The following is a 15,539-nucleotide window of genomic DNA, read 5'->3' as shown; positions in this document are numbered from 1 at the left end:
CATCATTCAGGGAATAATGTATCAGTGATGATTTCCAACATGATTTTTATTAGCATAGTCCTCATAAAATATTTTATTTTCAGCATTTAAGTTCCTCATTTGAAAAGTGATGCATATATTTTGATATACTGTACATTGGATTGTTTATTGAATATTTTTCTATTATTTACTCCCATTAGTAACTAAACTTGCTCAAAAAATTATATTGCCTCTTAGCGCTAAGCACTTTGCCATATTTTCGGTAATGTGTTTATGTGCAACCATAGTTATTTTACATAGTGCTATAAATTAGGAGTCTTTGTTCTGTGTTAGTGCTATTTTCCTAATAAATGTTTTTTGCATTCTTACTATTTACCTATCATTTAGTGTATTTTTACCAAAGGAAATTTCACTTCATTTAGTAACTCAAATTATTTTCCTAGAAATGGGTTTATCTAGGGTCTACGGTTGTGTCCCTTTGAAGTGTTAGTAAACATACTGCCTGACTTACTATACACCTTAGTTCTCAGGAGTCCAAGGACTTCGTGGCGGTTTAGGCCTCTTCTTGAGATCAGCTAGTATTCTTTGAGTTCTAAACTTCCTAAAGCAAAATATATTTCAGAGTTGTGTATGATTGCTTTTTGTTTCGTTTGTGATCTACTAAAAGATAAGTCCTTACAGGAGGAAAGAATAGATGGTTACATATCTTTTCCTAGTGATTTTTAGTTGGAGAATTCATGGTAAATTGATCAATCCTCAGCCAATTAGACTTTGACATGTACTAATAAAACCTAATTGAGGAATTATGAAGTCCTTTGCTCAGGAGAAAATGAGCACATAATTATACCATCAAGAGGTTAGAGGGTCAGTGTTGCCCAGCTGGAAGACTATGTGCTGAAGTCCCAGTGGCATCTGTAAAGGACGCTTCATAATGTATCTGTGAACTATAGTGCCACCACGGCCAGTTAAAAGATGTAGAATGATCCACTGTCAATTGTAGAAGTTCACCGTTAAATAACTGTTTTCCCCTCTTGCCTCTACCTCATTCAGGTGCTGGGGGATGGTCTCCATCAGACAGTGACCATTACCAATGGCTGCAGGTTGACTTTGGCAATCGGAAGCAGATCAGTGCCGTGGCGACCCAAGGAAGATACAGCAGCTCGGACTGGGTGACCCAGTACCGCATGCTCTACAGTGACACTGGGAGAAACTGGAAACCTTATCATCAAGATGGGAATATCTGGGTGAGTCACTGTCTGAAAGGCAAGGACACAGAGTTGAGTTGCAGATATTTGAGAATGGTGGTGGATTCGGTGTGTCCTGGGGCTGGGGGAGCAGCCACCTGGCCCCTCCCAGCCCTGGTGTAGCTGTTTTTGTTTCTTATCTTTCTGTTTCTGTCCTCCGGTACTTGCTGAGAGAGAGAGGAAATCTGAGCAAAGCAAAAGGAGGTGGTAAAATGAATCCAAACGCCAGTATGCCCCACCCAACCTGCGTCTTTCCTTAGTGATGGGAAACTGTTATCCTGCAAAGTAAACGTGTTCCCTTCCCCCACTTCTGGTATATTTCATAGACAACAAAACCTTCCCCCCAAAACTGTGATGAAAGCTGGAAAAAAAAAGTATTAGGTAAAAAGTTTAATGGTGATTGAACCCTAGACTTCTTTAAACACAGTATTTCAAATTACTGTATTTTTATCTGTAGAACAGATCTGCAGTGGTAGCAGTTGTTCCCAAATACTGAACCAGGAATTAAGCAAATAGAATGAAAACAAAAAATACAATTTCCTGACTGAGGTTTCCATTTCTTACTCCCGCTCACTCTTACTGGCCTCAGACTGTTTCTGTTGAAGATATTTAGTAAAATAGGATGTCTAAGAAGGTCTGTTGCCAACAGGGCTCAGAGAAGCGATGGGCCTGGGGCTGGGGGACCACGGACTCTGAAAGGGTCCACCTCCTGCCGGATGCCAGCCCCAGTCCCGTTTTCTCGTTTGCTGCAGTGCAGGCTTGTTGGGATGAAGCACCGCCCCGGAGCTACTGACCATTTATGTATGGAGAGAAAAAGTAAGATAGAAAAATCGTTTTCTTTTAAAGAAAAAGCAAATGGAAGCCCAGCCATAGCCCTGAGCGCATCAGACACCACAGTGTGCGTCTTCTGCCTAGTTTTAAATATTTTAAAATATTACTAGTCTTTGCTTTGAGGTTCGCGCGTGTGCCCTTGTCAATATTTTTCTATTAAAAACCACTGAGACGCTGTTTATTCACTTTTGCTTGTTGATCAAAGAAACCGTTTCCTTGGGCTGCAGTTTCCATCCGGGGCTTAGGGCAGTGGGTCTCAGTCTCCATTTGAGTCTCCTGTGAAGAATGTGAAGTATCTGGATGCCAGGCACAGCCAGACCAATTAGATCAGAATCATGTAAGTAGAAATTTGATTAATGATGCTGGTATTTTTAGAAACAGATCTTCACTTTGGGTGAAATATTGAAATTGTGAAGAAATAATGTAGAGAAGTAGAAGCAGTGATAAGTGGCAAGAAAAGAAAATTCTCGATATTATATTAGGAGTTTAAGCCCCCGTTCCAGATCTATATGCATTTTATCCTTTCATTCTAAGACAACACTATAAAGTTTAACCCATTTACTCTTAAACTATTTTAATTAAACCAGAAAGGTATGTGTAGTCAATCAAATATTCACAACATTTAAATAAATTATTGTAAAATGCTAAATTTTGAGGGATTTATTTTAGTTTAATTATTTTAAAAAGAAGTCATAACCAAAATCAAGTAAGGCCGTCAATATTAAACAACAAGGAGGAGGAGGAAGAGGAATGAGAGGAAATTTTTTTTTTAATTTAAGTATTAGAGCGCTGGAGATTTTTGACCCCATCAGGGCCCACTCCTGGAGAATTTGCATTTTAAAAGCCCTCAAGTGATTTCTGTTAGTAGGCAGAGTGTACTGCTCCTAGGTGGGGTAGGCGGGCATTTCCATAGCAGTGTCCAGTGATAGCACCTGTCTTGTGAAATAAGGATATAATATCCTGATAATAAAAAGCTTATGGGCCAGAGTAGTCCTTTAGAAACAACTTCTGTTAAGCCATGAGTGTGTGGCAAGGGCACCTGTATGTCGGGATGTGTAAATCGTAGGAAGCAAGTAGAGGGGAAAGCTCTTCATGGAAGGTCTTCATCTCACAATTAAGATAATTCAAAGTCTCAGGCATAAATTATAGAAAAGTGGTTTTCAACCTTGGATGTACAACAGAATAACATAGAAAGCTTGGAAACATATGAATGTTGGGTCCCACTTCCAGAAATTTGTAACTGGATGGTCTAAGATGCAACACAGGGGTCCAGAGGCTAAAGCTCCCCCAGCCATTCTGATGTACATTCAGCACTGAGAACGCTGTTGTGGATTGGTTTTCAGCCTGTAGCTAAGATGAGGCTGGAGGAGATCTACTGTGAAAAACAGCAGTAGGAGAGGAAATCAAAGGACCTTCCTTAAAGTTAAGCAGAGAGACACAGACTGACCAAGTGACAAGCAACCACCAAGCTTCTCTGGGGGGAGACGATCAAGGCTCCGGTCACCACTCACCCCGCCCGTGGTGCACTCACTCTTTTCATCCTCTGTGGATTCTAACCTAAAACACAGTTAGGGGCTGAAGCCAGACACCAAACTATCTTTCACATCCCTGCTTATGTAAAGTTTTCCTCCCACGACTGAGAGACTCAAATCTTCCCCTGTTATGATGTGCTTCTCAAGGCTTTCTCAGGTTTCCTATGTATAACCTGTTAGAAGGGAGGTAGTCTGTGTAAGCATTTCTTACCCAAAGTCCATTAAACATACAGTAAATAAGAATTCCAGCCGATTTTTGCCAAGAGGCTGCATTTCTTTTTGCTTGGGAAATAAAATTACTGATTTTGAATGTCGATATTTCAAACCAAAATAGGAAATTGGAGTGCTCATAGCAAATGCCTTCCTTACATACTCTTATTTTTTGTGGGATAGTAACATGCTACAAATTTGCCTGTAATGTAAACATCACTTTTCTTTCTCTTTTAAAAATTGTTTTATTAAAAGGTGAGAAAATGCTTATATATCCCTAATTATTTTTTTAAAACAGTTTTAATCCCCTTTGTTAATAGTGTCAGTCTGAGATCAGTAACCACTGAATGTATTAGATGGCGAATCCCACAGAACAGAAATGTGTTATTGTATTTAAATTACATGGTTAGATTCTTATCAAGAACACAGGGATATATAAGTTTGTATTCTCTAAGCAGTATTAGTAGAGTATTAATTTGCTTGATGTGTTAAAAAGTCAGATCTCTTTATCCTTTATATGCTTTCCCCACATACATTACATATACACACATAAAAATTCATTTGTTTCTGACAAATTTGAAACATTAAAAAATCTGGAAAGGAAATAGTAGTGATTAATTCAGTAAATTCTTTGATTTTCTGAATATCAAGTCAATAGCTAGAACACGTATTCTTTTTTTTTTTTAATAATAGCCTATCAGCTAATATTTGCATAAAGAAACATCCTTCTAGATTGGCCTCTGTCTAGATGTTTGGAAAGTGAAAACCATGATATGGATTCAAAAGGCTTGAATTCAAGTATCTGGTTTCATTTATTTGGTTTTTAAAATTGGAAGGGTCTCTTGTGCCTCAAATTTTTAATCTAAGAAATGGAAATGATAATTTTGGGGAGATTTAAGTGAGATTGTGTAAGAACTTTCAGAAGCTACAAAGACTTAGAAATGCGTGTTATCAACTGCCAGTCTTAGGAGCATTTTGCAAAACTACTGTGGTATTTGTATTCAGCAATAGTCAGTTACAATTTTCAGATATTTTTAGTCCCCCTCTGTCCTTCCCAGATCCAGTTGACCTCTGTTTGCTCTTATTGATGATTTAAAATATCTGAAAATATTTTAGATGAAGGAAACATGACTTAAAAAAGTAGGAAGAGGAGGGTGGACAAATCTCTGGCATATTTCCAGTTAACACATGGAGTGGCCATTGCTAGTGTCAGCCAGGCTTGTGAGGCATGGCTGGTAGACCGAGCTCCGTGCCAAGCACCACTGCAGTGCCTGTAACCAATTATTTGTTACCATAATCGTGGCCATGTGTCCAATGAGCCATGTAAGGGGACATTGTTTATCATGAATGGATTAGTCTATCTTTTCAGCCATTTGTTGTCGTGGTTGCACTGATTTTCCAAATCACTTAAAAATCTGTTCCAGTTATAAATGTAAAACATAATGTAACTGTTTCACAGCTCAATTGTGTACTTAAATTCTTTCCAAAAAATTCTAGAATTGATTCCTGCATGTGACACCGAGGAAGACAACTAGCCCTGTCGCTTGCTCGTGTATCTTCCATCACATAATAACAGCCTCTTCTCCATGTAGGGCACGAAAGGAATTTTTCCACCAATAGATGGGGATTTCCCTTGCTTGTTTATGTAAACACGTGCATTGTTGCTGTAATCGCTCACCTGGGGAACAGACCTGGCAGGCATATTCACATAATTTTATAGACAGCTTATTGAGAAATGAAACATACCAGAGTTAATTGACATTAAACCCTTTCTAAAATGACCCTTGGCATAAATAGGGTGAAAATCTTTAGGAATTATATGGAAGAAAATAATTTCCAATCTGAATTTAGAATCGACTTATTTCTGTGAAATAGATTTTTCTGTTTACACCCCTCTTAGAACAGGTGGTATTTTTAAAGCCCCATGAATTTTAATAAGTTGAGTGGATATTCCGGATTCTTTTGCATATCCTGTAATACCTCTACTAGTGAATTTTGATCACCTTCCTAAATACACATTTGTGTTGTGAGATTCTCATTTTAAGAGGTCATGAGAGTTTGTCTTGTGTCAAGTTTGTGAGTCACTCAATATTCTATACATATTATACACATATAGAAGCATCCTAATCAACATAGTTATGTGTTTAATGGTTCTTTCCAAAACTTTGGAAGATAAATGTAAGATGTCATTAATAATAGTGAATATATTGTTGGCATACACATTTAGGAAAAGGAAAATGATATAATCTTATAGGATAACTTTTCTTACATGCAATGGAATAGCAGTATGTAATCCTTCATTGTCTAGTGTATTTTTCATCTATGAGACAAAACAGGATATATGCAACCATTGTTCTAACTTTTTAAAGTGTGTTTGGTTGCTTGGAGAGCTCTCTGAGAGAGCGAGTGTTCTCATTAAGCATAAGGGTCTTCTCAGGTGTTTTATTTTATTCTGGACTCAAATAATGGAGATGCTAATATTTTTCTTTTCAGATCAAGGTTGGATTTAGGCAACATGAAGCTAAATGGCTCCAAGCAAATGCAAATTTATATACAGTATTGATAGATAGGTACATACAGATATTTTAAATAAATAGCAGTTCCCTCATTTAAGATGCATGTCTCTGCTCCTTTCAAGTGTTAACTTAGTGGAATTCTAGCATGCCTACAGGGAGGAATTTAGAGCCCAAATCTTTTTTCCCTTGCGGCTGTCCCCCTAGGTCAGGTCACGATGTTCCTGTATACTTCCAACAAGACAAATGTTACTCTGTGGTTTGTAACTGTTTATCTCTATATGAATGAAAATTGTTATACTTTTAAAGGTCAAGCCGGGGAAGCAGAGCCTGGAGAATGGGCTGTCCTGTCTATTTCAGGCTCTAGGCAACATTCTTTTACAAAAAGGTGCAGAACCAGCTTGACTAAGCACAGGCAACAGAGCACAGAGGTTAGAGCTGATGGAATAGATCCAGTATGGATTAGGTTTGTTCTTCTCTGTTACAGGAAGTCATTACCAGTAGATGAATCTTCTACTGAAATAGGTAGGACGTAATCACAGCTTTCCTGATTTCTAGATAATAAGCAAATGAATAAAAAGCTGACTTTTCTTTAGTCTTCTGAAATCATATTCTTTAAATGGGTGACGTTTATGCTATAGAATGTGATCCTCCTCCTTTGGAGGAGGGCTGGAGTTTATGCGGTCTTCCGTGGGACATGTCTGTAACACTCAACAGGACTGGGTTCACGGCCAAGCAGGTAACAGATGTTTAGGAGTGCAAAACTGAATTGAAGCACCTTATTCTGAAGATAAATAGGCTGAAGCTGAGAGACATTATGTTATTTACAACTGAGCCACAAGTCCAGGTCACTCACCCCCATACTCAATATGGAGCCAAATACCTTTTTTTTTGATTTAGCCAGAAGCACCGTGACTGTAATGACCACTTGCTTATTTTGACTAAATGAAAGCAACCTGATGGCATACACAATATAGAACAAGAGAGGGTGGACTCTGGAGCCGGATTTGATCAATCAAAACCCTATTCTAACACTTTGTAAACAATGAACATTTAACCATATTAATCAACCTTTCATGGGTCTTAGTTGTAAAAGGGATATAATATTATCTGCCTTATGGGGCTTTTGTGAGAATTAGATAAACAGATCAAATTGCTTAGAACAGTACACCATAAATATATGCTTACCTTTCTGTCTTCCTCTCATTTCACCTCTTCCTAATTATTTATCAATATCATCATCATCATCATCATCAATAATTATAGAACAGTATATTAAAATTGGTTTCATGATCTCAGGTAAGCAGTTGATAGATTTATCCTCAAGAATAACAGAACCTAATTATTAGGACAGTAAAAGTCACTACAATAACTGTTAACAAAACCTAGTCATCTTGTGCAACTTTCAGTGGCCTGTGCCCCTGAGGACTGAAGAGATATCTGTACTCCGTGTCACTTATGCACACAGTTTTGCCAAGTGACTCATTTAGTCAATGTTGACTTTGAGAAAGACCTAATAGAATGTTAAAATGTCTTGGCAAATAAATTGGGTTTGCTTGAATAAACTGGCTTAATTATAGGCTGTGTTATCATTCTGGCAAAAAGATGTCATGTTGATAGGTCATGAACGGTTCACTCAGTTAGCATCAGTGCCTTTTCAGGAGCCTGGAGAAAGAGTAAAGAGGCCTGTCTCTAGAAAAAACATTAGGTGGTACTTCCAAAGGAAAAGATTATTTGAGATAAACACCTGCATTTCCCCCATGAACTTCACTGATATATTTTGATGAGACAATGGGTCTCTTGTAATGGCCATTTAAATGGTGTATAATCCTATTAATATGCAGCTGTACTGAGTGACAGGTGTGAAAAGTCTCTCCTGTGTCTTAGCAGAGCAGTACGGAAAACTACTTGCACCAGTTAACTAATGATAACAGGGAACCAGCGTTTACTGAAGGTTTATTAAATATTTGGGATGCTTTAGTTCATTTAATCTTCAGAATAACTTCAATATGATGGTGTGGATTTTATTATTATTAAGCCCATTTCATTGATGCAAAAATTGAAGATTAGATAAGGTACACCTGGTGAATTAACAGGGGAGATGGGATTTGAAACCAGAGCTATCTAATTCATTTGCCTGGAATCTTCCCAATGTGGCCCTATGGCCCTTCTCGGCTCTTCCTTTCACTGTCTACAGGAACCTGAGTGACCGCCACATTTTAACTTAATGGGCTGCACATATATACAGTGGAATATCATATGTAGCATATCATTTCTTTTTATAAATCCATGCCAGTCACATTGGATTAGGAGCCAAATGTCCCTCAGTGTGACCTCATTTTGACTACCTACAAATGCAACAACCCTATTTTCAAAAAAATAACATTCTGAGGTCCTGGGGGTTAGGACTTCCACCTATGAGTTTTAGGGGGATATAACTGAACCCATAATACTTAACTATTAGGAAAGTACCTTATAAAGTTATACCAATTTGCTACCACTGAGATGTTGACAGTGTTGTGTATAATATGACGAAGAGGGAATGGTTTTATAAGAAAGACAGTGGCTTCTAAGAGGAATTTCTCATCAGTCCTCATGGACTCAGGAAATATACCTGGGTCAAACCAGGAGAGGTTGGTTAGTAACTCATTACACGTGACTCTCTTCATTCACTTATTTGCAAGCAAAACTTCAAAGAAAGACTTTGAGAATTATTCTCTCTTAGGTGGCAGATGAGCCAAAGATGCTTTTTAAAACCAACCCCTCATCCCAAGCCTTGAGAAATGCCTGGTCTTTAAAAAATGTCCAAGTTTCAAACCTCACCTAGCACTGTATTGTGAATCAAACACCATGTGATACTGTGAACATCATTTAATTCCTTGAGATACATTATCTGTTAAAAACTGGACTCTAGAGCACATGCATTCTAAACAGTTACAGACAGTCCTCTTATCAGCAAAGAAAAGAGCTCTCCCAAAGCTAAAACAGCTTTTTTCAATTGCATCTTGAGATGCAATTGCTAATTTCACTTGGAGTAGAAGAGTATCTATTTGAGAACAGCAGGTCTCATGACATAACCCTCACACTATTCTTCAGCGAAGGTTAAGAAACACACTCCCCCCGTTTCACATATGAAAGCTGAGTTGCCCAGAGCGAAGGCATCATTCACCCTGTGCATTTAGCAGGTGCAATTGTTCATTCCATTTGCACGGAGGCTGTCCCGTTTGTGTACTTTTCAGTTTTGTTACGGTATACAAAGTGGAAAATAGAGCCATGTGCGATAGCCCAGAGCAACAGAGAAAGGCTGTGAATTCATCATAAAGTTATTCAGGCTGTTTACATTCAGCCTGGCACAGACAAGTATTTGATAACAGAACCGAAAAAATACAGGAGAAATTTCTTGATCCTTTGAAAGGATTTTGTGATGTGATACCAGAAGGTATCTACGATGGGTTTTTCACATGACTTATTAAATAAAAAGGTCAGTGTGTATTCAGTATCTATAATTTGACAGTTTTCTTCTTGGAATAGAAATAGATAGGAGTATTACATGGTAGCTTTACTTAAACAGTAATGTCAATGTCGTTTGGTTTTAAAGTCAAGGACCAAATGTATCATGATTCCACAGTCATTTGATATTTGGAGTTGGGGTAACTGAAAATGAATTAAATACACACACACACACAATCAAACCCTTACTACAAAATAATTGTTAATCTTCCTCCAAATCATATGAAATCTATGGATATTTAATAGAATCGAATCTATTTCTCAGATGATTCAGTGGATGTGCAGAGGTGCTAGGCATGTTGACTGAGATCAAACAGCACTTCCAATACGAACTACCATTCACTGGATTCTTACCTGGTTAAGTACTTTCTGTGTCAAACGCTATGACAAGGTCCTGAAAGGTGAGACACCAAGTGTGGTTCTTGGTCTCTGTGTCCCCATCATCTTCGCTCTCTCCTTTATACCATACTTAAGGAGTTACAACAGTGAGTGACTATATGCAAGTTCTCAGAGAGGTTTATTTGTCTTGTTAAATGTTGAGCCTCACCAGCTACGACCAGACCCTTTACACTGAATGTGCTCAGTAAGTATCTGTTAACAGATACACTGGGTCATGGGATTTAGTGGACATTTGGATACATCATTATAATTAGGTGTACATTTCGTAGACATATTATTTTAGTGAAGACTGACAAATGTCACACAAACTTATACGTATGGAAAAGAGAAAAGTGTCAAAAATGGCATTTGTGGGAACACCTGAAAGGCTCCGGATTTCCATAGGGGAGAAAATATATTAGAGGCTGCAGCAGCAAGGAGGTAGGCGGGGGGCTGGGGATACTGACCAGGTCAGCAAAGCACATCCTCCTTTCAGAGCTGGAGGCAGCTGGGGGCTGCCCAGTGAGATGTTAAGGGGCTGGTGCCAGATGCATGCATACGTGGCCAACTTGAATCTGAGCTGGACCCTGGGTCAGCGCAGATAACCCGGTGACAGTAGAGAGAAGTTTCTGATCTCACAAAGGCTGAGCGCAGGACAGCAGCACAGTGTGTGATGCCCATGCGAAAGGAGGCTACCTGACACAAAAGAATGTATTAGACGCTCATTTGTACAAAATGCAAAACAGGTAAAGCCTATGATACAAGCAATCTGGATAGTGGTTTCCTTTGCAGGAGGGTAGTGGCTGGAAGCAGGGACAAAGGAGGGCATTGAATGTGTTGCTAAGTGTTTGTTTCATGAGCTAGGGCCCTGTTACACTTGAGGAAGTGTATTCATCAAGCTGCATACTGACACGTACATATTGACACTTCTCTGTATACGTTAGGATTCAATAATAAATTTTGGAAGACAAGATAATCAGACTTGAAATCAAGGTTCAGCTCTGAGGGAAGAGGATCAGAACTGCTCTCTGGTACCAAAAATAATTGTAGGAGAAAACCAGTGGGCCGAGAAAGAATAATTTGGGGACTTAAAAGAGCCTCTTCACTGCCTACTTGTAACACATCGGGGGCTTAGTTCAGTCTTTCTGTAAGTTCAGCATTTATGTGAGTACACGGGGTTCTGTTCACACTGCACACATGGGTACCTGCTACAGCACGATCTATACCTGCTAATAGAGAGGTTATTTCGAAAGAATCATCATGCTTGGCTCTCATTGCCTCTGGCTTGAACAAAGATGAGCACATATAAAACAGACATCATTGTGTGCATAGGAACAGTCAGATAAGCCAATCTTTGGCTATTTCTAATCTTTTTGTGTCCCCTATTGTAAGAGGAATGCCTAAACCTGCTAAATTTATTTCAATTTTATATTTGCCATCTGTGTATGCTAAGTGTTAACAGCCACAGAGAAAATTTTTGTGTTCAAAATATCTCAGAGACAAATAATATGAATAGAGAGCTCACACAATAGATATGAGTATATTTACTCTTAAACTCAGCCACCTCACTTCTAGGAATTTACCCTGAAGATACAGCTCCAATAACATGAGAATGTTGCTGAAACATGGCCTCCATGCCCCACTTACCAAATTGAGACCCAAGGACAGAGTTCTGGATGAAGTAGAAAAGGCAGCTTTATTTCTTTGCAGGCAAAGGAGGTCACAGTGGGCTAATGCCTCTAAGACTGTGAGCCTGCTGGGGAGAGAAGGAAGGGGGTCTTATAGTAAAATTGAAGAGTTCAAGGGGTGGAGCTAGTTTCCATACAGATCGCATACAGGGTAACCAGTTGTTGCAAAGTTGTTCTTGGTTTTGCAGATGCAGTGGTCCCCTTCCCTCTGCAGTGTATGAAGTTCACCTCTGGCTGTGGGACTCTTTTAATATTCTTGTACCTAGAACACAGGATGCATAGGAAGGGGGTCTATGAACAAAGCTCTAGAGGAAAACTTGTGCAACTTAAAGTAAGGTTGATAAATGCTTTTAGCCTTTTAAGCAGGCTGAGGCCTCGGACCTCCTGCTGCAGGCTGAGGCCCACAGCTTGAACAACAGGATACAAGGAAACCACAAGGGGTCAAAACCAACTGCAGACGTGTGCAGTTGGGGCAAGTCATGAACAAGATGCACAAGACACTGAACTATCGTTTCTGAGATGCTGAGGTCAAGAGGAGGGCAGTGGTGTCAGGAGGAGGGTGCTGGGTCATGAGGAGGGCGCTGGGGTCAGGAGGAGGTGCTGGGGTGAAGAGGAGGGCACTGGGGTCAGGAGCAGGTCACTGAGTGTGATCCCTGCACACAACACCACCACCACAAGGGGGCTGGGCAGACCACCCAAAGCTCCCTCCTCTCCAGCCTAACCCTTTTCAGCAAGAGCATGAGACAAAAACCTTTAAACTATTTTACAGTTAAGCAGTTACACCATTACAGATATCAGATGGTCACCAATGACAAAAACACCTAAACACAAGGTCATTCATTGCAGCGTTATTTGAAATGACAAAATATTGGTAACTACCTATCTGACCAAATACAGGAGATTGGTTGAATAAAATTAGGCTTCATTTGCAAAATGGATACACTGTAGCCATAAAAGAAACTGAGAAATATCTCTTAGTTGACACACAGTGGATTTCCTGGATATATTGTTTAGTGAAAAAAGAAAAGTGCAAAGAGCTTTTATTATGTACTAACTTTTGTGTAAGAATAAGAAATGAGAAAGCATATATATGTGGTTGAAGCAATTATGGAAATACTTAAATATATGAGCAGATGAGTATGTATGTTCACGGTTCTTGGGAGCCATGGTTCGCAGTATGAATAAAGTGGCAAATAAATGAGGAATGGATGGAAGCAAGAAGGAAGCCCATTTAAAAATATGTGTGTGTGAATATGCATATATGTATCTGCACACTTACATATGTACATATGTACATATATATTTCCTAGCTGGGACTATTGAATGGTCTAGAAACAAAGACATTCCAGTTACAATGAGCACAGCTCATGCAGACCTTAGTTACAAATACCATCACCCTCTAAAAGGAATCAGATCTGCTTGGAGAAATCAAATCAGATTTTGGTCAAGATACAACTTGAGTTTGAAACACCTTTTTATGTCAGAACAAAAGGAAGATACGATTGATGGCAAAAAGGACACAAAAAACAGCTTGAAAAAAATTTCTGTTGGCCAAATCTGGACAATTTGAGTACAAAAATAATTAAAGGCAGGGATGAATTATAAACCTTTAGGAAAAATATGAATCCTTAATTCTGTGGAGATGGTAGGTGTGTAGATACATAGATTCGTAGGTACAGAGATAAAACAGAAGAGCGGAGCGGTCTCTTACTTACACTAGAATGCAGACTTCTAAGTAGTAAATGTGGAAAGTGTGCTGGTGTTAGAAGTCATCTTTTTGCAACCATCCATTAAATATTAGATCCGGCATGCAACATCGATGAGCATTAAATCTAGGGGACAGGGAGGGTTTTTTTGAGGAGTGTCATGAATGTGTGGTCTTTGTCTCCCACCAATTACTTGCCAGTTGCCAGAGAGGGAAAAAAATACATGTAAGAAAGAAATTAGGTAACATCTTGACTGGATGTTCCAAATAAAATTCTCCCATGAGAGGCAGATCAACACCTTGTGCCTCCAGATTGTGATGCACCGAGAAGCACCCAACATTGTGCGAGCAGATCCCATGGGGAACGTGTAAATGGACTAAACCTGTGATGGGGAAACATTGCTCAAACCCCAGATGACAAACATTCTCTGAAGAACATTCTACCAAAAAAAAAAAAAAAAGGCTAAATTTCAAAAATGTCAGTGTGATAAAAGACAACATAAAGCTAAGGAGTGATCTATGTTAAAGGAGATTTTTAAAAATGATATCAACATAAAGTATGAGATCCTAGCCTAGATCCTAGCCTGGATGGGAAAAAATGCTATAAAGACATTTTTGGGTCAGTGGACAAAATTCTAGTGTGGAGAGTTGATTAGATATATCAGTTTTAAATCTCCTGAAATTGATTACTACATACTTGCACCTTCTGTCCTTATTTTCAGGAACCATAAACTAAAGTATTCAGCAGTAAATGGTTATGATATGCAACTTAGGGAAAAAAGCATGTGTATGTGTCTGTGTAAAGGGATAGGGAGAGAGACGGAAAAAAATGAGAAGGCACATAGCACAGAGCAAAACGGGGGGATCTGAATAAAGAACAAAGTGTATACAATGTCCCTTAAGCTATTTTTGCAATTTTTCTGGAAGTCTAAAACTGTTCCAAAAAGAGGAGTTAAGATATATATATATATGTTTTCCTGAAAATCCAGCCTTAGAAACACATTCTTTTTATTGTTGTTTTAACAAGGCATCCTTTCAAACCACATGACTTACGAGCGTACAAAAATGTATTATTCTTAAAATAGTCTTGGACGTTTTTATCAGTATGTCTTATTGGCTCTTTCCCATTGGCTGGTTAATAGCTGATGGCCTGAGGAAGTCAGAGATTGGATATGACAGGGTAGGGGGAAGAGAAATTACGCCAAAGCAGTGACAGAGGAGCCGTGAGGGCAGTGAGAATGCAGCCAACTACTGTCAGTGCTGGATTGACAGGAGGAGGTGGGGTACAAGGAAACACCTACAGCCAGTCTATCAACTTACAGTGTCCCCTGGAACTGGTCCTGATTGAAATGACGATCAATCGTCAATAGCTGATTCCTTTATGCTTAATTTTAGATCATATGTTCAAAGATACTACAGCAAGAAAATAAATGTATTTATTTAGAACATTACACTCTAGAAGCATATTTGTTCCACAGGATTTTGTGGGGTGTAGGGGGTGATAACAAATGTCTGAAAGTCATGGACTGTGGCTCTGCCCTCAGGCACAAAGACCTCAACCATCCCTACAAGGCACGCTTGTCCGAGTAGATTTGAAAGTGGGAAGAAATAAGATAGATATGAAATTAGCTTAGGATAATTCGATATTTTGAAAACATCTGAAGGATCAGTCACTAAGGGCCTCAACTGAAAAACAATAAATAAATCACAATTAGATCTTATTCTGGAACAACCACCCAGATCTACGTTGGCCAATCAAGAAGGAAATGAAAGATCTCTCTTGACAGAGGAGTAAGTGTTCCTTGCAGAGGATTTTCAGGCAGATGTGATTTGCACATTCTCTGCATTTGTTTATTCTGTCCGGATATCAAAAAGAACACGCTTCAGTGAGAAAGAGATTTATATCTGGTTGCAGGGTTTTACACTATACATTTTCTAATTTCTCTACC

General features: G+C 38.9%; 1 protein-coding gene across 3 annotated transcripts in view; it reads left to right on the top strand.

The window, feature by feature from the left end:
• The first annotated feature begins 1,035 nt into the window (after positions 1–1,035).
• The window catches only part of CNTNAP2 (contactin associated protein 2), a 1,225,886-nt gene continuing 1,211,382 nt past the window's right edge, over positions 1,036–15,539 (top strand). For 2 of the 3 annotated variants that reach the window (XR_012074163.1, XM_072964287.1), the window contains exon 1: positions 1,145–1,223. Coding sequence is in view for 2 of the 3 variants with exons in the window: in XM_072964287.1 (XP_072820388.1) it covers positions 1,164–1,223 (60 nt within the window). In the remaining variant the exon portion in view is untranslated. Of the gene's footprint in view, positions 1,224–15,539 lie in introns of all 3 variants that reach the window. The other variant, XM_031674555.2, reaches the window with a different exon arrangement.

Source organism: Vicugna pacos, chromosome 7 (genome assembly GCF_048564905.1).
Source record: "Vicugna pacos chromosome 7, VicPac4, whole genome shotgun sequence".
NCBI classification, from domain to species: domain Eukaryota; kingdom Metazoa; phylum Chordata; class Mammalia; order Artiodactyla; family Camelidae; genus Vicugna; species Vicugna pacos.
This window is presented reverse-complemented; position numbering and strand designations above follow the sequence as displayed.